General features: G+C 36.4%; 1 protein-coding gene across 6 annotated transcripts in view; it reads left to right on the forward strand.

The window, feature by feature from the left end:
* The window catches only part of MCPH1 (microcephalin 1), a 122,460-nt gene extending 99,342 nt beyond the window's left edge, over nt 1-23,118 (forward strand). For all 6 annotated transcript variants that reach the window (XM_057414062.1, XM_057414063.1, XM_057414064.1 and 3 more), the window contains 2 exons: nt 20,601-20,838; nt 22,826-23,118. In XM_057414062.1, the coding sequence (XP_057270045.1) occupies nt 20,601-20,838; nt 22,826-22,881 (294 nt within the window). In that variant the 3' untranslated portion in view covers nt 22,882-23,118. The remainder of the gene's footprint in view (nt 1-20,600; nt 20,839-22,825) is intronic.
* The last annotated feature ends 639 nt before the right edge of the window (nt 23,119-23,757 follow it).

Here is a 23,757-nt window from a genome sequence, read left to right on the forward strand (position 1 = left end):
ATGTTCAGAAGTGAATGACATTTTCAAAAGTAATGCTCAATATAGGCTTCAAGGCTTCAAAAAATCCTAGTATCTTTGCATCTTTAGGTAACCATGTGTCTCTGATCCGTAAACATGGAAAATGATAAGAGCTTTTTAATGTTATGTACCTGGGTACTTTAGGTTGCGTTTGAAAGCTGAAGTGAGCTGTTATAAATTTTCTCAACAGTTTTGGAGCAAAAAGCAAATGCTACCTTGTTTTGAGGCATATCAGTGTTGCCAGTACTTATGTCACTCAGCCATTTTGGTCTGTTACATACACAACTGAACTAATTAGATTAAGAAAGAATGAAAAGTTAAATTTAGGGGAAATGTTTGCAGAAGCCTGAAAAATGTTATTCTGCAAATGGCGATGGAAGATAGCAAATAAATAAACATAATTTTGTCCTGAGCATAATTTTGGAAGCCAGACTTTTGGATGGTTCAGTTAACAGTCTTGGACATGTGAATTCCTCTAAAATGTCTTATAAGGCCTTTTTTCACATTTCTAAAATGTGAGAGTAAAAACTGATAGAATTCTACAGATTTGACATCGCTTTTGAGACTTATTCCTTGACTTGTTTATACATCTAATATTGTTCAGCCTCTCTTTATTGGCGTGTGTGTATTTATTACACCTAGTGAGAAGCAATCCTCTCAGTACCTTTGATGCTATTGAAAACATCAACTTAAACTGGAATTGAGTGTCTTGCCTGCAGGAGCACAATGCAGTCCACCGTTGCATACAGTTTTCACTTACTAAAACTTGCTGTAATGGCTTCAGGTAGAAATTTTATAATGTACAGGCTAATGCACTTCAACTCTCAGTCTATCAGGGGGAATCCTGAGAATATCTACCTTCATTTATCATGTTTTTTATGATGGCACAAACTACCTACCAGGCCATCTCTTTTTGCATATCATGTGCTGCTTCTCTGTCTAATACTCTACTGGTATTAGTTTGTCCGGTTTACATCTGTGAAACTTGGAATAATCCCTATATTCATTTGATACATTGCTATAGACAAGAAAGAAAGGAACTTTACATATTCAGGATGAGAATGCAAATGACTATTTTTATTTAATAAAGACAGATTGTTGAGCCTGGCACTAATTTTATCCTTTATTACCGATGAAGACATGAGAACTTGAAGTACATCCTGCTTCCATACCAGGGAAATTGGCTCAAACTGGAAGGAGGAAGACATAGCGTAGTTTTTTGTGGACTCTGTCCTTTAAATGTTAGTTTACAAAGGCATTCTGAGTCAAAAGGCCAATTTTATCCAAAAGATGTTTTTTCAGTTCTACGTAGCATATTCAGACAAAACAGCCAAGATGAAACAGTTGCAGAAACCTGTTGGACTTTATGGATGCATATGATCATTGCTCAAGAGCTCAAGAGCCCATTGGGAAGGATGCCCAACTGCATGTGTGGCTTCTCTAGCTGATGTGCATGATTTATGGACATGAGCACACGTCCTGTAATGATTTACAAATGGTTTGTGATACCCCAAGTAGGTACAGGAAAAAGAAGCTCTGATTTAGCTACATAGCTAATTTTCCAGGATAAAAGTCAGTGTCTGAAATTCCTTTTTACGACTTTGTAGTCCTTGCTTACAGCATGGTAGACTCATAGATTTCACTAATAAGATACTGATGCCTTGCTACACTTCATTCATAAAAACTTTTAATTGGTTACTTTGCTCGTAATTTTAATGTATGCCACCAGTTTCTTCTTTGCATTCAACTGGTTTGGACAAATATGGAAATGAAAAATGAGTGAATGTAAATTTTTTGCTAAACGAAGGCGCTAAGTGTTGACAGGATGGCTGATTCCAGCCCAGAATTCTCTCTGCGTATAAACATAGAATACATTTCATAAACCAAAACTGCAGTTTTTGTTTGTTTGCTTTTGGGTTTTGTTCCAAGTTTCTTGAGAGGAGATAATCTTTATATGAGAAGAAACACTAGGACGTATTTCCAGAAACTTATATGGAAAATACTGTGATAACAAGACACCAGAAGAGCAAGCAAAACCTGGAGTATGGAAGCTGAAATTACTGTATAAACATTAAGAAAAACAGAGAAGGCCCAGTCATATTTGCATCCAGTATTAATTGCTAGGGAGAAATAGAGGTTTATATTGTTCTTTTGATGTAGCATTGGTAGATTTCTGTCTTGCTGCAGTTGTAACACATTCTACTTTTACATTATTGTCTGAACTGTAACTCCACACTTCTAGAAAACCAGCATTTGGGGAAACTGTTTTATCATATAAAATCAATCAAAGTTTTATTTTGGTCCTTTTTCCACGGTAGCAAAAGCCTAAGTTCTGTGCTTTTGTCTTTTTTTTTCTCTATTCTGGTGATGTTACACTGTGATTGTGTTTGCCTGTATGATTCATTACAAGCTTGCTGGCAGATGGTCACGTACACTTTGCAGGAGTGCTTGATGCTAATAATAATCAGCTTTTAGCTTTTATTTTTTTTTCCTTGGGTAAGTAATGTATATTATCCTAATGCCTAGAAAATCATGGTTGTTTTCAGTCACTGCTATCTAAATACTTTTATCCTTCAGTTAAAAGGTTTCTCTGTACGTGTTCAGCATTTCACGAGTGAAAGTTAGATTGTGTGTACGGCTGATTGTGACAGAAGAATTAGTTGTCCGTCTTCCTTATAGGAACAAAGTGGAAGAATAAGTGTTTCCTGAGACCAGTATGTGCTAGAAAACCTCGTGGCTCCTGCATATAAATGATTTTTTGTTGGTTAAGCCATTAGAGCCCCACATGGACTATATAGCTAAAGCTTCAGAAATCCTGCTCTCACTTGATCCCCAGACTTGTAGGAGGAAACTGTTTATGTATATTTTATTGCATAACAGTAAATCAAGCTTATATGCAGTGTTTGTCTGTAATGGTTAAAATGCTGTCAGTCCAAAATACATTCAATTTATTTAAATGGTGAAATTGTAAAGAACTACTTCTACGTAGCGCAGTAAAATGCGTATATCAAGAAACATCATTTTATAAGAGGAAACATGTGTTGAATTATGTGCTTTTATCATTATAATATGACACAGATACATTTCATGGGGTTTTTAGTACCAAGACTAAAATCTATTTAACAGTAGTTCTAGATGGAATAGCTGAAGAAGCCACAATATGGTGGAACTTTGTGGGGACACTTTATGTTGGAAAAGGAAAATTTCTAGTCTAACAGCTTTAGTGGAGACAGCTGTTGAAATGCTCTTGTTTATCATGATTGTAAGTACACTATATCCAGGCGATAAAATTAGTTATAAATGTGACTCCTTCAAAACACAATGTCATGCAGTGGTTCCAGAAAAAGTAAATCTTGGTCATTTAATTTAACTTTAAATTCCGTTATTTTTAACAAATTCCTTGCTCTGCTTCTTCATTTAGTCATAAGCAAAAGGTTGTATTGCAACTCGAATCATGTTCTTGCAAGAGCACATGACACTGAAGTCCATCGCAAGGACTGCATCACAGAGCAGGATCATGGCCTGTAGGCACGATATTTTTCTGAATGTAATTCTCAGTTACAGAGTTTTACTCATCTCCTGAGAGCATTAGAATATATATTTCAGCTGATACAGTTCCTCTTCTCAGATTCTTTCATAAGTACATGTAAGGTATGGTCTTAACTGCTGCGTTTGGTACTCCAAAATCAAGGCTGAGGTAAGTCACAGCTAATATGAAGAAAATACTCCATGAATCTGTGCCAGATTCTGTCCTCCTTCTCTTACTTTCACTGGCATAGAAGTTGTAATAGGCTCCTTTGATTCCTAACTGCCATACCTTTGCTCCAACCACACACAGAAAAACATCAATTTTAAATTTTGTTCTTGAGATAGTTGTAGAACCAAATTCCAACTTCAGCTGATTTATTTTGCATTGGTTTTGATTTGTTGTGCTTGTGAGTGTATGTAGTTCTATACAGACATATTTCTGTTCTTGTTCTTACAACTTTGTGATTTATTATGTGTTGATGAGATTCTGTTGTAGACCTTGAAGGCTTTTTCAAAGACAAGAAGTTCCATTGTCATGTTTATCTTACAATGATTTATGCCTTGTATGTGGAAGATATTTATCAGAACTATTTAAAATATCATCTAAATTAATATTTTTTTAAGCACTGTTATTTAATATTTGCCTAAAGTTGGTCCCAGAGGCTGCAATCAAAAGAGGGCCTAACTTCACTAGTCAGTGTACTACTATTATAAAGGTAGTATTTCTTCATTATTTGCCTCTGAACACAAAACTGGACTTCGCATCTTAACACATTGTACAACTCCAAAACAAAAGATAGTGTCTGCTCCAGGGACCTTTCGATCTCCACAAAAAAAATATTTCCATCCTTTTTTTCTTGATCTGGCTGAAAGGTCAGACTTCACTCAGATTTACTTGTAGCCCAGATGCTTTATCACCTTCATTTCAAGCAGAAGACTCTTGAAATAGTTGACATGAGGGACTTTTACCTGTGGAGCTGATTCCAGGAAGCCTGATTCCCCTGACCTTTGCTGCATGGCATGACTATTTTTAAAGCTATTGTAGAGAAAGAAGTTTAACAGGATTTATGTTTGCCTAAGGTAGGGGAGTTTCATGAGTAGTCTGTTGGCTGTTTTAATAGTTAGTGTTAATTAGTATCTTTTAAACTAATACTTTTTGGATAAAACAGTGTAAAAAATCTGTTTAATACTAGCTCCCTAAAATCAAAGGAAATAAACATTTAAGAATTCGCTTAAAAGGTTCCTCTCTAGGTTTTGACTAGCTTCAGAGATTTCTGCCTGAATCAAAGTAAGTTTGGAAGAACTGCAGTTTCAGCATAAAGCAAGGTCAGACTTACTGAGTCAGATTTTATTGAGTGTTATGGAAATTCTGGGGTTAGTCTAACATTAAAGGTGTAAGCAATGATGTTGATTAAGAAGCTTTGCACAAACCTATGTCATGTCACATTACCTAGCTGAGTTCATTGTGACTTAGAAGAAAAACTATAACATAGGAACAGCATAAATACTTGAAAGCTCAGTTTGTCCCATCCCATTGAGGTTCTGGTATGGCTCGGCACATGCTTATAAAACAGAAGATGTGCCTTCTTGAAGCTGTAGCATAGTCTGATCCTGTCATACTCTGTGCTGTGTGGCTTGGGCTGGTTGCTGCTTACTTACACAGGAGATGCCTGAAGGGGGTACACTGGTTCAATTAACAATGTTTTTTCTTGGGTTTTTTTGGCTTTTTTCTGGAGGTTGGATAACTTCTGAAATTTAGGACTTTTTTTCAGGATTAACTGGACTATTTCTATTTTCATGCTGTCTTTGGCGGATGTTGCAGATATGGTAGCGGCTATTTTTATTATCAGAAGTCTTCAGCATCCTCTGCTGGCTTCAACCATCTGCAGTGAATGTTTCTTCTACTGCATTCCAGATTTATCTAGAACACAACCCTGAGCAGTGAATGGGGTTTTAACTGTATTTTCCTGAAAAATTACCTTTGGCTGGTAAGCAAAAGTAGCAGTGCTCTCCACAAAGATGTAATGTGCACATGGACACCTTTTGGCAATAGTTACTTTAATTATCCATAATAGCATTTTCTGATTAATTATAACTCCTGTTATAGTGTATTTTTAAGTCTGAAATTCTGCCTTGGTGAATCAGCACTTCCAATTCTGTGGTTAAATAAATTTAGGAAAGAAACCACATATGATGTAATATATAGGCTTAACCAGACAATTACATTATGTTGTTTTTGCAGGTCTGGTGTTTACCTTTTCATGGGAAATCGTCTTTCTCATGCTAATTGCAAATGAAGTAGACAGAGGTCTTTCATCTGGAATCTAAATATTGACAAAAACTGTGAGAATGAAGAAAAGAGGGCATTTTAAAGGATTCTTATTATTCTGGTATCACATCATGCTCAGGAAAACTCAGGATCATTTCCATTAAAAAAAAAAAATCATGTAATATGTCAAAGGATTTAGCAAGTTATAATAATAGGTGGATTTTGCTCTGCAGAATAGTGTACGTCAAGTATTCCGGCGTTCTAAAACTGTTTTTGAATCGCTTCCCACAGATGGCATTATGTTTGTATGGCATTAGCGGAATTGATTATAACCTTTAATAGCTTTCATGAGACACTGTTAGTGAAAACCCTTTTACTTGTGTTTCACCTCAGAGAACAGCATGTCATTATTAAGTGCACTTCAAAAGCCAAATTAAACTGAATGAACGAAGTAACCAGTAAGGATGTTCTCTTGAGCATTCATCCTTACCATGATGAATGATGCTTGTTTTTCTCTTCTCTTTAATTAGAATGTTTCTACATTTGCCAAAGAAAATGTTGGAATACAGACAAAAACTGAAATTATAGGAACAAGGCTTGATGTAATAGCTTATTTGTAAAGGAAACACAACTTGTTTGGTATTTTATTGAAACAGGAAGTTCAGAACCTCAGTACACACAAGCACAACAAATTCTCAGGTGCTAGTTGAGTCATCTGTTGTTGGAAGTAGTCTCATAGAAGGCTTCCCCTTGATTTAGTTTTAATCTTCAATTAACAAAGGGAAGGAAATTACATACAGATTTAGTTTTAGATTATGTGCAAAGCTCTCTGTTGCTTTTTAGCTGTCAGCCTCATGTGCATTCTTTGTGACTATATCACGTTGGCACAACTGGAGTGTGTCTGAGTAAATATATTCAGCATTTAATGAGTATAAAAAAAACCTCAATGTATTTATTTCATTTATGAAATAATGTAAAACTTTCTTAATCAAAACAATTCTGATTTTTCCTTCTAGTCATCTCATACCTGATTACAGCATTACTGCAACCTGCAGAAGGTGATATTGATAAATCTACTGGTTTATGTTTATTTTAGGATTATTTATTTTTTAATTGGTGTGTGTGTTTGTAATAAGAGGTCTGTTATACAGCACAGAAGAGTGTGACAATACCATATAGCTTTGTTTAGCTGTGAAATCTTTAAAAGACATTTCAGACTTTAGGTGTTTATCTTCTCTGTAGAAGACAGCTTTTCCTTCAAGGTCTGTGTGACACACTGGCCTTCTTTGAATGAGAAGGATTTTACTGAACTCCCTCCAAATCCCATCATTACTGTTCCTCCCTTTAACCCCAGGAGTACTCCAGTGTTGTGCAGTCAGTTCTCCTTCCTTCCATCAACAGTCTGAGCAATGATGGCTTTGTAGCTCTCCCAGTACTGGTCCAAAGAATAAATGCAGTAACACTTTAATCAGTAATGCCATTTTAAAGAAAAATTCCATGGGTAGCTTTACAACGATCATCTCAGATCCTAAATTTTAAAGTTAATATAATTTTAAAACAAAAATTAGACACATGATTCAGTGAGTGTGCAGGACATTTTTAAATCTTTGCCCTTATGCAGGGCTTGCTAGTTTAGATTCTTTTTCCTCATCCTCCGTGTAGTGTATATACTTTGGAATAGTACATATGCATACAAACAGTACCTCCTGTTACATCATGGTAGTTTGTGTTGTTACAGGGCTAAAGCTGTACTCCTGATAATGTGTACCTTGTTCCCACTGATTTTAGTGGGAATTCTGGATTGGGTCAGAGCCAGAGATAGTAAATACTTATTTACAGACTTTTACTAGAAAACTAGTATGCAGGAGAGAAGTTATTGAGCAGTTGTATTTCATCTAAGCTAATCAGTTGTTTGACTAGGAAATAACTAGTAGTTTTGGTTGAAGACTACAACTGTTTCTGTGCTTCAGAGTATTTATCCTGCATCTAAGCTCAAATACCCAGTTGATCATATTTTATATACAGTACTTGCTGAGTATCCTTTGGTTTTCAAATTGCAACTACTTGCTTATGCAGCGACAACCTCTTGCAAAGGCTGTTTTCACTAAAGCACTTCAGTTAAAATCCAGACAGACTAAAAAGTAGTAGCCTCTCTCTGTCCTGCATCATTCTAAGATGAAGAGAGGTAGGAATATAGGAAAGAAACTCAGTAACGATGACAGGGTTAGCAGCTTGACCTTACAAACTTTGTCCAGCTAGCACGAGAAGTTGCTGAAAGTCCACTACTATAAGTTTGCCTAGTACTCCCTATTTAAAAATGTCATAGCTGGCAAGCTCAAATTCAAAACAAAACCAAATTCCATATGGAATTTATAGCAATATATCTTTTTTAAAAAGTTTTTTAAAGGAACACTATTTGCAGTAAACAAAAATGGATTTTTCTGTGTATTGGTGATTCACTTTTCTGTGAATCTTCCTGCCACTTTAGATTTCCACTTGTGTATAGTCACACTTTTATCTCCATTAATGTAGTTCCTGCAAGACCAAATAAAAATATCAGATAAGCCAAATGAATATTGTTCCATTATCTTTGTCACTAAAAGAAAATAAATTAATTAAAAATAAGTGCTGGAAAAGAAAAAAGTAGAAAAGTTATCACATGTTGAAATCCCAAATCCATTTGGAATCTTAATCAGAAGTAAGATTATTTTCTAAATAAGACTGATGTTCTAAACTGGCTTCTTACTCACAGCAACAATTGAAAACCAATGCTAGACTTTTATCCCTCCAGCATTTGATAAGGTTACTGACACACGTCTATTTTGCCTCCTGTGACAGTGAGATATTATGCTACAAATGTGTTTGGTGTATTAGCGCAAAAGCTGAAAAGCATCAACTCTTCAAAACAGATTGGAATCAGTTATTTTTAGAAGGGCATCATTTGGTACCATGCACAACTTACCATTGCGGTTTGTGAATTCTTTTTTTCACTTTATTGAAAGAAACACTTTTCAGATACTTACCATTAACTTCAAAAATGCTCTGGTTTAAAAAAAAAAATACAAAGAACAAGAAGAGCAAAGAAAATAAATTTAGTGTCAGATACTCTGCCTTTACCCTACCAACTTTCATAGCTTTAAAATTACTAGATATTCACAACATAAATCATTCTCCCTCAGCTATATAGAAGACCATCCCAGCTTGCTGTCACAATGTAGTCAAAGTTCTTTATTCTGTGTTCTAGTATTGTTGTCATGCTGAAAGGTACAAGAGTTCATGAGAAGAATCTTCACACAGAAAATGTTAATCACGTCCTTTGTTCAGCGCCTGTGAAGAAAGCAGTGCTCTCAAATAAACTTTTCACGAGCAACTGTAATTTAAAAATGAGATTGATAAAAGGCACCTGGTCAAATATTTAAACACCTGAGGGGTTTTTTGCTGTGCGTGCTGGCAGCTCCACTTACTACTCTTAATGCTGAGGATTAAATGTCTTTGTTTTCCTTACTTCCTATGGGATCTTTTCTTCCAATACGTAACATAAATTAAGTGAAGAAGAGAGGTCATTATACATAAAGAAGTGAGGCTGCCAGGGAAACTAATCAGGAAAATTGTAGACCACCGGTGATGGTGGTAGTAGTTCTTCCAGAAGCAAACCTGAACCTGGTCTAATATTGCAGTCGGCAGTGGTGCACAGCAATGCTGCCCAGTTGTGTGATGCCAGGTAATCTCTTTGAGTGGGTTTATTTCAGTAGTTCTCAGAGAGTTTTAAAGACTTCTCTGTTGAACATTAATGTAATTTCAACTAACTCTTTAGTCCATGTTTAAAAAACAAGGATTGCCTGCTAATTATCACTGTAGTATATGTGTTTCACTGTAATTATAGAGGTTTGCATGTGACTTCTGAATGCAACTGTCTGGGTTGCGGCTGTGCTGTCATTACCATGCATCTTCTTTAAAACAATTTCAGAAAAAAAAGAGCTTTCAATTATACATTGCTTTTTCATTAATATGTGGTCTGTCATATACATTGTTATACACTGGGTGTTGAACAGAACCATTTTATCTTTTTGTTGATGAGGGAATACTTTGGGCTGCCCTATTTAAAGGGAACAGTTTTCCTCTGTTGACACACAAAAAAAAAATAAAGAACAAAGCAACTTTTTTAAAAAGTAATTTGCTGATGCCTCTTTTTTAAAGCCAAGTGCATTTTACTTGTCTTGCTACAGCATAGCAAAAAAAGATTGAGAAAAGTCAATCCTAAGAAATTCGAAGGAAAACGAACTCTCTGTATTCAAGCTTTGACATATTTCATAAAGCTGTTGAAAACCAAACCATGAAAGCCAGATTTATGAGCTTTTTGAAAGTTATTTGTAGATTCCCAAGACGATTGTGTTCCCATCACTTACTGTAGCCTTTCAAACTCAAATGACGCTCAAAAATATTCATGTTTGGCACACACTGAGTAACTGCTGGGCGTTGCAATGGCATTCAACTAAAACCGAAGAGTAGAGAAAAGAATGTACTCTGCCTTCACTTAAATCATTTCAGACTGTTGAGGTAGAGCAAAATGACTCACATATTCACATTTTAAAGATAAAACTAGGAATTATTTTTTATTGTTAAGATTATTTTAATTGTGAGTTAATATAACTGTTTGTGGAACGAGCCTTTTGGGAGCATCTGCGTAACCCTTCACTTCTGCCAGGCTTTTCCTTTCAACAAGATCACTCACTCTGTTATTACTGGAAGAGAAAACTTTTTTATTTATCAGAGCATTATTCATCTGCACTTTGCCAGGTATAGCAAATCTGTTGACAGCACTGGATTTATCATTTACTGTTAAAGGCAAATGGAAGGATTCCCTACATCCCTCAGCCTGCAAAACAAATGTCGTTCTTGAAGCTCACTGCACAATATCCTGTGTTGATTAAAAAAGAAAGTTGGACTGTCCAAAATGATTCAGTATCTGAAAAAAAAAACAAAAAAATAAATTAAGGTAGTTGAAATGAGCTTATTATTTTTAAGGTATTTTATGCTAATACTAGGCTTCCATGCCTCGTATCCTCATTATAAGTGGTATTTAGCCACAGGGAATATCAAGATGTTCTCTATGAACTGCAGCACATTATTAGCTCATGGAATTTATGTTTCAGTGCAGCCTTTCATTGGTGAAATATACTTTCTGGAAGTGTATTATTTCAGTCTGAGTAAAACATAGAATCATAGAATTGTTAGAGTCGGAAAGGACCTTAAGATCATTTAGTTCCAACCCCCCAGACGTGTTTACTCCCATATGATTAAACATTGTCATTTACTTCATTAATACTTCATTCCCTAAGCTACTCTGTTGAAATACATGACCTGTTCTTAGATCACACACTAGTCTCATGAAATAGATACTGGTCTGTTTAAAAAAAAAATAAATGAAAATAATAATAACAAAAAAAAAGGCAATAAAAATAAAAAAAAAAAAAAGCCAAACAATTGGCCTTATGTGGCTTGGGAGAGTTCAGTAAGCCTAAAGGAGAGTATACATAAAATATGGATGAGCGGTTGCAGTATGAGGGGATAAATGCCAAGATGCAACTAATGTTCCTCCTCCCTGATGCCATGTGAGAATGAACTGTGAGTTGACTATAAAGGCAAGTTGCAACTGTTATAAAAAGCAGGCTAAAGTTAGTTGAGGTCATTATTTTTCTGCAGGTAATAATTCAGTTTGAAAGAAGCATCGCATACCTACCTCACTACCTCATTACATTTGCCAGAAGAGACTCTATGACTCTATGCTCACTTGTGCTTCCCTCTATAAGCTGGTAATACAGATGAATTGAAAGGTATCTGCATAGTGCAGATAGTGCTAAAGCCACGACTCCTGGTGAACAACACATGCTTCAGGGATCTGGGCTCATTCAAGTCTGCTCCCCTGAACTGAACACAACTGAATACATCTTCTGACTTTATTTCATCCAAATGGACTACAGTCCGTGCCCTTGCTGGCTGCTCCACAGAGGGAACCAGAAGTACACTCAGTAGGAATAACCAAGAGATTAGTTTCAAAAGTGCACTGAACTGAACCAGTATCTTTCAAGCCGAAGGTCTTGTGAGGATATATCCAGCAAGAATAGATCATTGTCAGCTGTGAGGAAAAACACATCCATGTATTTATTATATACCTTTTAAAGTCATGGCTGGTTGTCCAAACCTAATTATTTGAGGCTGAGATTTTTTTGTTTCTTCATTGCCCCAACTGCATTGGTTCAACTGTCAGCTAGCTGAGTTATGGGAAAAGACTTTCTGATTTTACTTTACTTCCTTTGCATTTTTGAGACATATGAACTTGTATGCATTTAAAAACTGAGCTAGATGGAAAGTCCTACCAATAATGCCAGACAGAAAACAGTGGATTCAACATGGCTTACTTAGATCGGCTGTGCAGAGGATCTGTATATGCTCGTATCAGCTCTTTTGTCATACATGTAACAAGGCCACCATACCAGCATATACAGGAATTATTGGCATAAAATGGACAGCTATCCCACCCTTATACTGCATTTGTTGTCTAGGATTTTGCTAAGCTACCAGGCTGGAAAATCTGATTAATCATGGCCTAAGCAGTAGAGCCATAGACTGACAAGTTTTTTTAATTACTAAACAAACAGTCTTATCTCAACCCATGAGTTTTCTCATTTTCACCCTTCTGTGTTTCCCCCACATCCCACTGAGGAGGGGAGCAAGTGACAGCGTGGTGCTTAGCTGCTTACCAGGGCTAAATCACAACAGATTGGAACTAAAATGACCTTGAGATATATAAGGAATAATCAGAAATAAGTATGATGAGAGGTCATTAAGAACAAGTATCAAGGAGGGAGAAATAATCACCTGCAGATTGACAATGCAGTCCAAAAGAGCTACTGAATATTTTAGAGGATCCAAACCAACACGTCACCTATGTCATATGCCGATAAAAGAAGCAGACATACTAAGATGTGTTAACAGGAATGCTATGCATAAGATACATGAATTGTTTGCACTGTGCAGAGCAATGGTGGGGCCTGAGCTTCAACACTGTATCTAGCTTTGGGCACTGCACTTCAGGGAAGATGTGGATCCACTGGAGAGAATCCAGGGGGAATAACAAAATTGTTAGAGGTCTACAAAATATAACCCATGAGCAAAGACTGAAAGAACTGTTTGTTTAGTCTAGAGAAGAGAAGACTGAGGGGAGACATGATAACTGTCTTCAAATATTTAAAAGGTTGTTGCAAATAGGAAGAGAAGAAATTGTTCTCCATGTCCCTTGGCACTAGGACAAGAAATAATAGGCTGAAAATGCAGCAGAAGCAGTTTAGGTTATATTATTAAGCAAAGCTTTCTAACTGCAAGAGAAGATAAACACTGGACTGTGTATGGAGGTGAAGAATTTCTGTCTTTGAATTTTACTGGGATTCTTGGGAGCTTGTCACAGATAGTATTTGTTACCTTTATGGTATGCCAGTGATGTGGGACTCGGTCGCATATGCCACGCTTGTATACTGTTCTGGTGCTACTTTATTGATATTCAGGAGAGGAAAACACCTCCCAGTTATAATTGGTAATTATTTCCAGAATTTTGACATAAATTTGTAATTGCAATTTGCAGTCTTATAACTTCCTGGTAGTGACTTAATTCTTTTGAAATAAGACAAAAACAAGGAGGGACAAGTTCCTGAATTATTTCTGAAGCAAGATTTACATTTCTAATCCTAGAAGATCCTTCCTTCATAGCTAAATTGATACAAAAGGATTTTCTTTTTTTTTTATTTCAAAAAGCATTAGTTTGTGTTGAAACCAAATGCAAATATATTTAATTCAGAATCTTTTTAAAAATAAAAAAAAATTGTAGTAAAGTGACCACATATTACAATCTTAGCAGAGTGGTTTTGAGTGATGTATATTGGAAATACAGCTGCTTGATTTAGAAGTCATACTTATCCTCAAAAGGGAAAACACATTGTTTTACTCTAATTTGTTTTTTATTAATCATTAATCTATAGTTGATAGTGTTGATATTACATAGTATTTAAAAATAGTTCTACCTCTGGAAAACAAGGAAATTAAACTAAAAATAAGTGAATTTGTTATCTTTTTTTCCTGCAAAAACTTGTTATGCCGGAAAAAAATGGTTCAAACATCTTCCAGTATAATTTTGAATATCCTCCAAAGAGTAGATTTATTTGCCAAAAAATTTCATACAGAATTCCCACTGGGACACAGTCTTTCAGAGAATAAATTGGTGAAATTAACTTTTCTTATCAGTCTATGGGATTTGAGAGAAGCAAGGTTGTCTGCCAACACACAGTGGAAACAATATCAGCTAAATTGTCTGGATTCAGGCATTCTTCCCTTTGCCCTCATCTTGGCCAGGAAACACTTACATGAAGGACCGTATAGAGGAGGGGAAGAAACTGTGTTTTGAAGAATTTTCCAGATAATATAGTCTTGGCTGTATGCCATATCTTCTTTTTACTTTCCTTTTTAAGACCAGACAGTGAAGGTTTCTTTTTTTCTGGACCAAATTTTCCACTCTATCTCCCTCCACTTCTGGCTCCTGGCTCATTGCACCAGTCATCTTCTACCACACAAATGTATACCAGGCTTGCTTGTATGTAATCTCTCTTTCTGTGCATGTGCCGGGGTACTGATGTAGCCTTTTTATGCATTCAAAAAGTACATTGTCACTTCTGGCTGAAGTGTTATACTTCTCTAATTTGACAGAAGGGGGAGCTTCTATTTTAGCCAAATGATATTGATAACCTATGAGAAAGCACTGTTTCAATAAATATTCAGAAATAAGGACGCAATATTTATAAATAATGTATATGAATGCTGCAGGTTGATTTTTTGCTCTGAGAATGAAAAACACTGCTAGCAATAAATGATGCATTTCATGCCAAAAAGTGGAATAAGGTTCTGGGTGCTGTTATATGGTAGTATGGGTTGAACCAGTTGGGCTCCTGGATCTGTGTGATGTTCCCTTAACTTAGATAAGATTGCTCAAAGCTGAGGATCTATTTCTTTGTGAAGCAGCTTGCTGAAGTTGTTTCCAGCTCTTAACATGCTGGTTTACACTGGAGGGCACCAATTTATTTATCTAGTACAGCATTTCAATGTAATTTCTGAAGCTTTTAAAGATTACTGTTTCAATTTTAGTATTCTTAATGTATTAAAAAAGTCAGCAAACTGCTAAAATAAGTTATAAGAAATTAAACTAAAATCATTACCTTCTAATTTAAGTAGGAAATATCTCACATATTGTTCCTACAAAAACAGAGCTGCTGTTTGGCTTGTTGCTTCTATTAAACCTGATATTTAGAAAGATGAAAAAGAGAGCATTTCTTCTTTGTCCTGCAGGAGTACTGCACTGTTAACACAAACTTCCTTGATCCCTGTAGGATCCTGCAGATTCTGCAAATTCCTCGCTGCAGGGTAACTGTACATTCAGAAGTCGGCATGCTGCAATACGCTCCTCTTTATCAGAAGCAGGCTGATGGTCCACTTGTGTGGATGTGTTTGAGCCCTTGATGTTCACATGTACATGGTGTTCCACATATGTGTTTTTCTTTTAAATTTTTACTAAATGACGGACTGTCTGTAAACGCATATAACCATGCAAGTGTAACACTTCCTAACAGCGTTGTAGTTTTGAGTGTGTTCTTCACATGGTCTTTGTACAGAATTACAGTATCTGAAAATATAAACATTATTTGGCCAGTATATTTGTCCATACTGAAATCATATGAATATTCATATCTTAGAGCTTAATATTTTGCCAGCAACATCACCCAACTATATTAAATATTCATATAGATATAGGCTATTTTATGTGTCTGGTTTTGCTAAATTTGTACATTAGCAAATCATAAAGTCTGATTTTTTTTTTTTGGTTTAGCAATTTCATGGGTTTCTGTCATTTAGTAGTTGCACAGTGGTGAACTAATCCGTAAGACTTCAACAGTCAGATCCTCTTCTTTTTAGTGAAAGTGAGCAATTTGTCATCAACTTCAAATGAAACAATACTTGGTCTTTGGAGAGATATAAGCCATAAAGCATACATTCTCTCTTCAAACTTATGCCTGCAATTTTATCTTCTGCTGTCTGCATTTACTAAAATGTGTTTACTATTTTTGCAAGTAATAGTGATGAAGATACAACTTTCCATAAGTTCAGCAAATCATTAAAAATAGCCGGTTCATATAGAGGTTGATGAGTTTTCCAATTCTATATTAAATGCTCAAATAGTAATGATAAATCTTTTTATTTTTGTAGATTTATTCATCTCTGATGAATAATAGAAATTAAGAATACATATTTACCATAATGCATACATGGGTTGTATAATGCACGAACAAATTTTCAGACATGTAGAATTATTACAGATGGCTACATTGTATATATTTTTGAAGCGAGGACTTCACATTTTCAATTATAGCCTACAGATATAATTTCTATTAATTGTAATACATCATAACTATATTGTCCATTTAGTTTTCGTGAAGTGTTATTATTCTAATAGCATTTCAGACTGGAGATTTCTTCATGTACTATTTCCTGGAAGTGCACTGAAAACTGTGCTGTATATAGTACATTAGCAGTTTCAATGCTGAAAAAATTCCAAGTACATCCAGAATAATTGTTTTCTACCATTTCCTATTGCATGAATTCAGGTACGCATTCAGATAGAGTACCTTTGTGGGGCTTGATGGCTATCTCCTGAGCCTCGTGAAAAGATCACACCCTTTGAATTTTATGGAGGTTTGTGTTTGTTCCCGCACCCCACCAGCAGGACCTATTTTTATAAAGATCTAGGCAAAAAATGCAAAGTTTTGGGTTTCTTTATAATATATACTTTTTTGGCTTGTGGGGATTGAAAATCAGTCACAGGAGGGACAACAGCTGGTGAAGTGGGTTTTGTGTTGTTTGCTTTTGGTTGTGGGGTGTTATTTTTAATGAGGAAAGGCTCTATTTATTTATCATACATTCTCCTTAAGGTTTACTTCTGTCAATAATGATTTTTTTTTTCCTCTCAAAACTTAGGTTCAAACAAACATCTAAATTATGAGGAATGCATAAATATAAGAGGCATCTTCCTGCTGTTCATCCAGCTAGTGAAAGAATGAGGTTAACACTTAAGATCTTACAAGAAAGAGTAAATAGATGCTTTCATAATATTTTGTTTTTCTGTCCATCTGCTAATGACTATAATGAGAAAGGAAAATTGGTGCTGTCCATTGTAATATTGTAATGTTGTACAATTACACAATTGTAACCGTAACTACTGACTGACACATGCACAATTTGTGGAAATAGTCACTTTTGGGGTCTGATACTTTTCCCAGGCTTGGTCTCTACTGAGGATTTATTTATTTATTTGTAAAAGCTTATGTGAGATGTGTATGGTTTCAAAGAACTGGGAGCACCCCTGGAGTGCTGCAAAGGCTTTGATGTTACAAAGGCAGCTGAGTCAATTCAGGGGTAAGGGCTAGATTGTGCCCTCTCATCCCATCCTAAAATTCTCTGTGGTCAGCTAGCTGCCTTTTCAGCAGCTGGCCAGTGGTATTTCTTTCAGGTTAGTGGGCCAGAAAGCAAAGTTAACCTTTCAGACTACTCTCTGAGCATAAATGCTGTGATTGTTCACTATTTCTAAGACCTGTGCATGGACCCAGTGTGCTTGAACAAATCCAAGCACAGCCTGTAAGAAAAGCTCTGGTGGTGGTGATCAGATGAAGGAAATGTAAAGTTGACATTTCATGCTGAATCTTTGCTTCGACAACACCACCAAGATGTATTGTGTTCTTACCCTGCCATCCCCTCAAGTTCACTGATAATGCACACAGCTGGAATTTTAAAGCCAGTTAAATAAAATCCTCAGCATTTCATTCTCCTGGGTTCTCTTAATGTATACTAAACGTACAGAATAAAGCATGCTATTTGTGGATACCAGCTGAGGTGAGTGCTGTTGGGTCCTTGAAATTTGGATTTCCTGATTTGATGATCAGCTGTGTGCAAACTTGCTTTTAATAGTAATTTGATCAAACAGTTCTTTCTATAGCAAGATGCACATATTAAAAGACTATGAAATTTTTTTATTACAGTTGCAGCAAATAAATCCTTTCAGGGGAAATGTTTGAGGAAGCGGGCATACAATTAGCCCTTGTAAATAATATGCCCTAAAATATGTGAAATAGATTGCAATGATTTATATTTGGTGTCTTCTATCTAACACAAGTCTTACTGCATTTTGAAGATAAAGGCTTCTCAATACTATTAATTTTCATCTTTAAAATCTTCAAGTGTAACCTCTGTATTTTTCAGTTAAATCTGATTTATTTTAGAAAAAAACAGCATTAAAGTCTTTTGGTAATTTTCTTTCTTCTATTGGTTGCCCCTGCTGTGTGCCAGTTCCAGAGAGTTCCGTGTCGGATCAGCTAAGATGTGAGGGTAATACGAGCTTGATCTGAAAAGATTATTATTTTTCATTATAGTGCATTCTTTAATTTGCTAACCTTTCATGTGCTAACCTTGCAAGCACTTTTGTAGTTTCACAGTTGGGCAGGTTTTTAATTCATTAAAATGAATGTCTGCAGTCCTAGTAATACCCAGATCACAACACTGCTCTGTACATCAGTGATTGCAAGGTGTTCTGTGTTCTTGGGCTGGTCCCATTTTAAGACACTGATCGTGGCCTCTAAGCCTCCCAAGACCCATCAGCAAGTGGTACTTTTAGTGAATGCCAAATCTGACACTGTATAATAAAACTGTACAGTGGTTTGGTTTTCTGTTTCACATGACATCAAGATGCCTAGCAGACAGATATTCATAGAAAAGCATTCTTCTCAGATGGAAGTGTAAAGTATCAGGTGCCAATTTATGTACAGGAAGGGCCATCAGATATATTCAATGAGTTGGTTCCTCCAAAATGTGCAATATAACTCTGCTTTGATACTGTGATCAACAATATTATTTAGCAGCTGTTTGACTTTCATTATTATGTGTTGTGTCATTCATAAACCTAAATTCACAGAAGAATAGAAAACAAAGGGGTTTTTTTTGGATTGTGCTTGAGTCTTTTTGGCCTGCTTCATCCATGGCAGTTACTGTCTTTATAACTTGCAGAATTCAGGAGACCAGCCAAGGAATTAACAATCAGAGAAACTTGAATTATTTATTGATGGAGATCTCAAAATGCAGATTGGGAATGACTTGTCCAAGAATAGCAGAGGACAGCGGCACAGAACCACTGAGCTATGACGTCTCATGTTATCATGGGCTTCACGCTTTTTAAGTGCTTCATCTAGCTAATCGATCAGAGGTGCTAAGGCAATTCACTCTGACTTTTATGTAGTGATCTGTGAATACGCCATTAAACTGGCTTTATAAACCCTTTTAAATCAGGTGAAGACTTACTTTGGCTGCACATCTGCCAAGCACATATGTTACACAGCATCACAGTATCACAGTATGCTAGAGATTGGAAGGGACCTCAAAAGATTATCTAGTCCAATCCCCCTGCCGGAGCAGGAACACCTAGATAAGGTTACACAGGAATGTGTCCAGGCGGGTTTTGAATGTCTCCAGGGAAGGAGACTCCACAACATCCCTGGGCAGCCTGTTCCAGTGTTCCGTCACCCTCACTGAGAAGAAGTTTCTTTTCAAGTTTAAGTGGAACCTCTTGTGTTCTAGTTTGTACCCATTACCCCTTGTCCTATCATTGTTTGCCACTGAGTAGAGCCTGGCTCCATCCTCGTGACACTCCCTCTTTATATATTTATAGACACTAATAAGGTCACCCCTCATGTTACTGCATTTAATTCTGAAGTTTAATTCTTATTTATTAAGAATTAAAATTGAAGTTTAATTCTTAATAATTTCACAGCACGTTTGTGCCAGGACTGGAGGAAGGAATCCACTCAAGTAATCTCTTCCGCTGTTCCAGTTACACCTCCTCACTGACCACAGTTTCACATTCAGACATCTCATATAAACCAGATATACACAGCAACCTTTCCTCTATGTAATGTGCTCATGTTGATCATCTGAATGAAAAATTCAAGCATGCAATAATATGAAACATTTATTTTTGTTCTCGTCTTACCATTAACACCAGTCTCGTTATAAATTTTCCAGACTTTGACAAGAGATACAGACACGTTATATGCAATAACTTGGCAGCTCAAAGGCAATCTTGTTCCTCTAGGAAATACAAGCTTGCCTTTTTTTAATTTTAGTATGAAAACTTTACATCTGGGCAGTTGGTATCTGTGGAGCACAGGAGGGGAAAAGGGGTGCTAAAGTAGTTTAAACTCTGAATTGGATAAGTTTGTAAAGCTCTCTGATACAAACTGATGAGAACTATATATCACAAAGGCTGTCAGGGTGTGTATTTGTGCTGCAAGACTGTAATGATTTACAATATCCTTTAAAATTTGTGTCTGATGGCTAATGTTACAAATGTAAGAAGGTAAGATTATGGTGAAAAATAATACTGTCAAGTGCTTTAAAAAGTTTTATAGGTAAAACCTATAAAAACCTCTGACCTGTAACAAAATAGTCTAAACTCTGTTTTGAGAATTGTATTGATCAAGTCCAGCAAATTCATTGTATAGTTTACCCAACAGTTTCTGATACACCTGAAAAAGTCATACACTCATACTATAATTCTGGGGTTTTCTGAAGACAAGGAGTAGTTCTACTTTGACTGGAAATGCAACCCATCGGTTAATTAACTTCCTTGTTCCCTCAAATCCAGGTCTGCAGACTTCAGCGTCACCTATCCACAGGAAAATACCAGCAGAATCTCTTTTCAAACCAGCCTGTCATGTTTGTATCTCCTACCAGTCAGCCACCCTGCGAAAAGCTAATTGAACTTATACAGCTGTCAGGAGGGAAAGTATGTAACGCCCTACGTCAGGCAAAGATCTGTATAGGAAAAAAACCAGGGAAGAAGTACCAGGCAATAAAATGTTTATCAGAAAAATGGGTATTAGGTAAGACACTGAATTTCAATTCTCATAAAATATTATGCAATATGTATTAAAAAATTTACTGCAAACAGTTCACTAAACTGAGGTTATGGAGGAAAGAAAATGCACAGACTGCTACAGTCAGGTTTTTAGGAAGGTTGTATCCATGGTGAGGACTTTCTCTTAGTACTAAGACTGTTTTATGATGGTCCTGGTACTCACTGTTGTAATTTTACCATGAACTAATTTCATCCAAAGATTTTCAAACTTACTTTTTGAATGATTGTTTTATATAGAGCAAACTAAATCATGGGGAGAACCCCCCAGGATAATTGCTTTTTAAATGGCATGTATTTCAATTTCGGATGCAGTAAGAAAGGTTTTTAACTGGTATCAACTGGCATAGCACTCCTGAAATATGTGAATTGGCACCCTTAGATAATCTGTCCTGAATTATCTACTGTACACCTGAAAGACAATTTTCTACAGTCTCTATTTCACTTGCAAAAGGTTTCTTTTTAAGATCTGCTGTTAAGTTTCTAAGACTTGTTAGTCCATCACTTTACTGCTACAGACACCACAGTTCTAAGTTATCTGTTTGCAGGAAATCAGATATAAAATTGCAGTATCCTCACCCTCACATAAAAGCTTTTGATAATCTATGTAGGATTCACAGCCTCCAGTCCAACACTTTTTCAGACAAGGAAAGGGTATTTTCCAAAAAGGGAGCTTTTGCATGTTAAAAAAAAAATAAAAATAAAAATTAAATTTTCATCATACACTATGTTAAACTCCCCTAAATAGTGCCTCACTCAGACTCCAGCAATAACAGTACAACATGAATTGACGCTATATGAGACTAGCCAAGCAAGTCCTAATCTCTTGACTGTTAATGCAATCAGATCATAATGACTTAAAACCTGAAAGACAATATCACTAAATAAGAAAGGAAAGGTGAACCATAAGGGGAAAATACTCATCTAAATGCAAATGTTGATACTATGAGAAAGTATAAGATAAAATTGTGAAAATTTGAGAGAGGCATAAGAAGAAGTCATTGCTTATTGTGCCTTTCTCTGGCTTCAAAGATGACTTGAAGAGAAAGTGTGGCCAAAAAGCAAGTGAAACCAGAGATTTGTGCAAGACTAATAATACGATGTAGTAAATTAAACACAAAAGTTTCACATAGTAGTACTCCAGTCATAAATTCCAAATGGACAAAGGTAATGATCTAAAGTGGCTTGCAGTTCACATGGCACATTCACTGTTTTACTGGTCTCATGGAGCTGTGCCTCACCCCAGGTCCAGTATCTCATGAGCTATTTGCAGCTGGACATGCCACGCTCAGCCCATCAGTGGGCTGAAGGAATTGCATATCTGACTGCTAATGAAAAAGACCTCTGAATTCTTTGTGCCCTTTACAAATTTCTCAGTTCTTTTTTGCAGTCTGAGGATGCCTTTTCGAATTGTTATGTCCTGTTCATGAGGCACAGTTATGCAAGCTCCAGCTAATGGATATTAAATGATGAATCATCAAAACTCAGAAAAAAGGGATTTCTACATGATACTTTAAAGGAAGGATACAGGCCTCTGAAGTTCAGTCCGTTTCTCAGCAACTGTTTACATGATAGTATGTCACCTGTAAATTGCCATCTTGATAAAATAAATCAAATCAGATCCGAAGTGCTTTCTAATCTTTGACACTTCACCATTGCAACCCAGTTGGTTTGTGGCTATCTGCTTTCTGCTCGTAATACCAGCTGCCAATTAATTCACCCAAGGCTGACCACAATAAAAAGCATACACGTAGATAAAGCAGCACCTTTTTTAAAGTAAAGTAAATGGTAAGTGCTTTCAGTATTATCATTTGACTGTTTGCATTTATTTTCTGTCTGGGTTTTCAGCTCCACAAACTGTTTTATACCCAAAATTGCTCTAAAGTACATTGTGCTTTATAATCTCTTTCTCTTGTATTTTATCCTAAATAATCCCACTTTTTTATTTCTTTTAGATTCAATCACTCAGCATACAATATGTCCCATGGAAAACTACATTTTTCAGCTGTGAGCTAACTCAAGAGCTTCCATATGGTTGCAGGAAAACAAGCCTAGTTTGGATTCAACAATAAGAAAAATCAGCTGTAAATAAAATTTCTAAGAAAATGCAAATTACATATTTATAAATACAAGGAAATGTTTTCTACATTTTTAATACTTGTGTGTGTCTAAGTGTTCATCTTGTGAAATCTGTAGGTTTTTACAATAAAGTAGTTCACTAATAAAAATTATCTTGACCTCGTTTTTATTTATTTATTGAAGACCCTTGGACCTAAAGTTGAATGAATCATTATTCACTGGGAGGAAGTGGAAAGACGTTTTCTAATCTCTCAGCAAAGTTGATCATGTTACAGTGCAATTAAAAGATGTGTGTTCAGTGTGGGTGAGTGTGTCCAAACTAGATCTGGTGTAGTCAGCAGGAGCTGTTCTACCAGGGTAGATGTATGGATCCTGTGGGCTCCTCTGGTCCAAATGCCTCCGTAAATTTGCAGATGACACCAAGCTGTGTGGGAGAGTTGATCAGCTGAAGGATAGGAAACCTCTGCAGAGGAAGCTGGACAGGCTGGATCAATGGGCTGTGGCCAACGGTATGAGGTTCAACAAGGAGAAGTTCCAGGTCCTGCATTTGGGCCGCCACAACCCCACGCAGTGCTACAGGCTTGGGAAAGAATGGCTGGAAAGTTGCTTGGTGGAAAGGGACCTGGCAGTGCTGATCGATGGCTGCTGAACATGAGCCAGCTTCTGCCCAGGCAGCCAAGAAGGCCAGCAGCATGCTGGCCTGTATCAGCAATAGCATGGCCAGCAGGGCCAGGGCAGTGATCATCCCCTGTGCTCAGCACTGGTGAGGACGCACCTCAAGTACTGTGTTCAGTTCTGGGCCCCTCTC

The sequence above is a fragment of the Pezoporus wallicus genome, unplaced genomic scaffold, assembly GCF_028554395.1.
Source record: "Pezoporus wallicus isolate ANWC-B61680 ecotype Strahan unplaced genomic scaffold, APGP_CSIRO_Pwel_v1 contig_6428, whole genome shotgun sequence".
Classification (NCBI taxonomy): Eukaryota; Metazoa; Chordata; class Aves; order Psittaciformes; family Psittacidae; genus Pezoporus; species Pezoporus wallicus.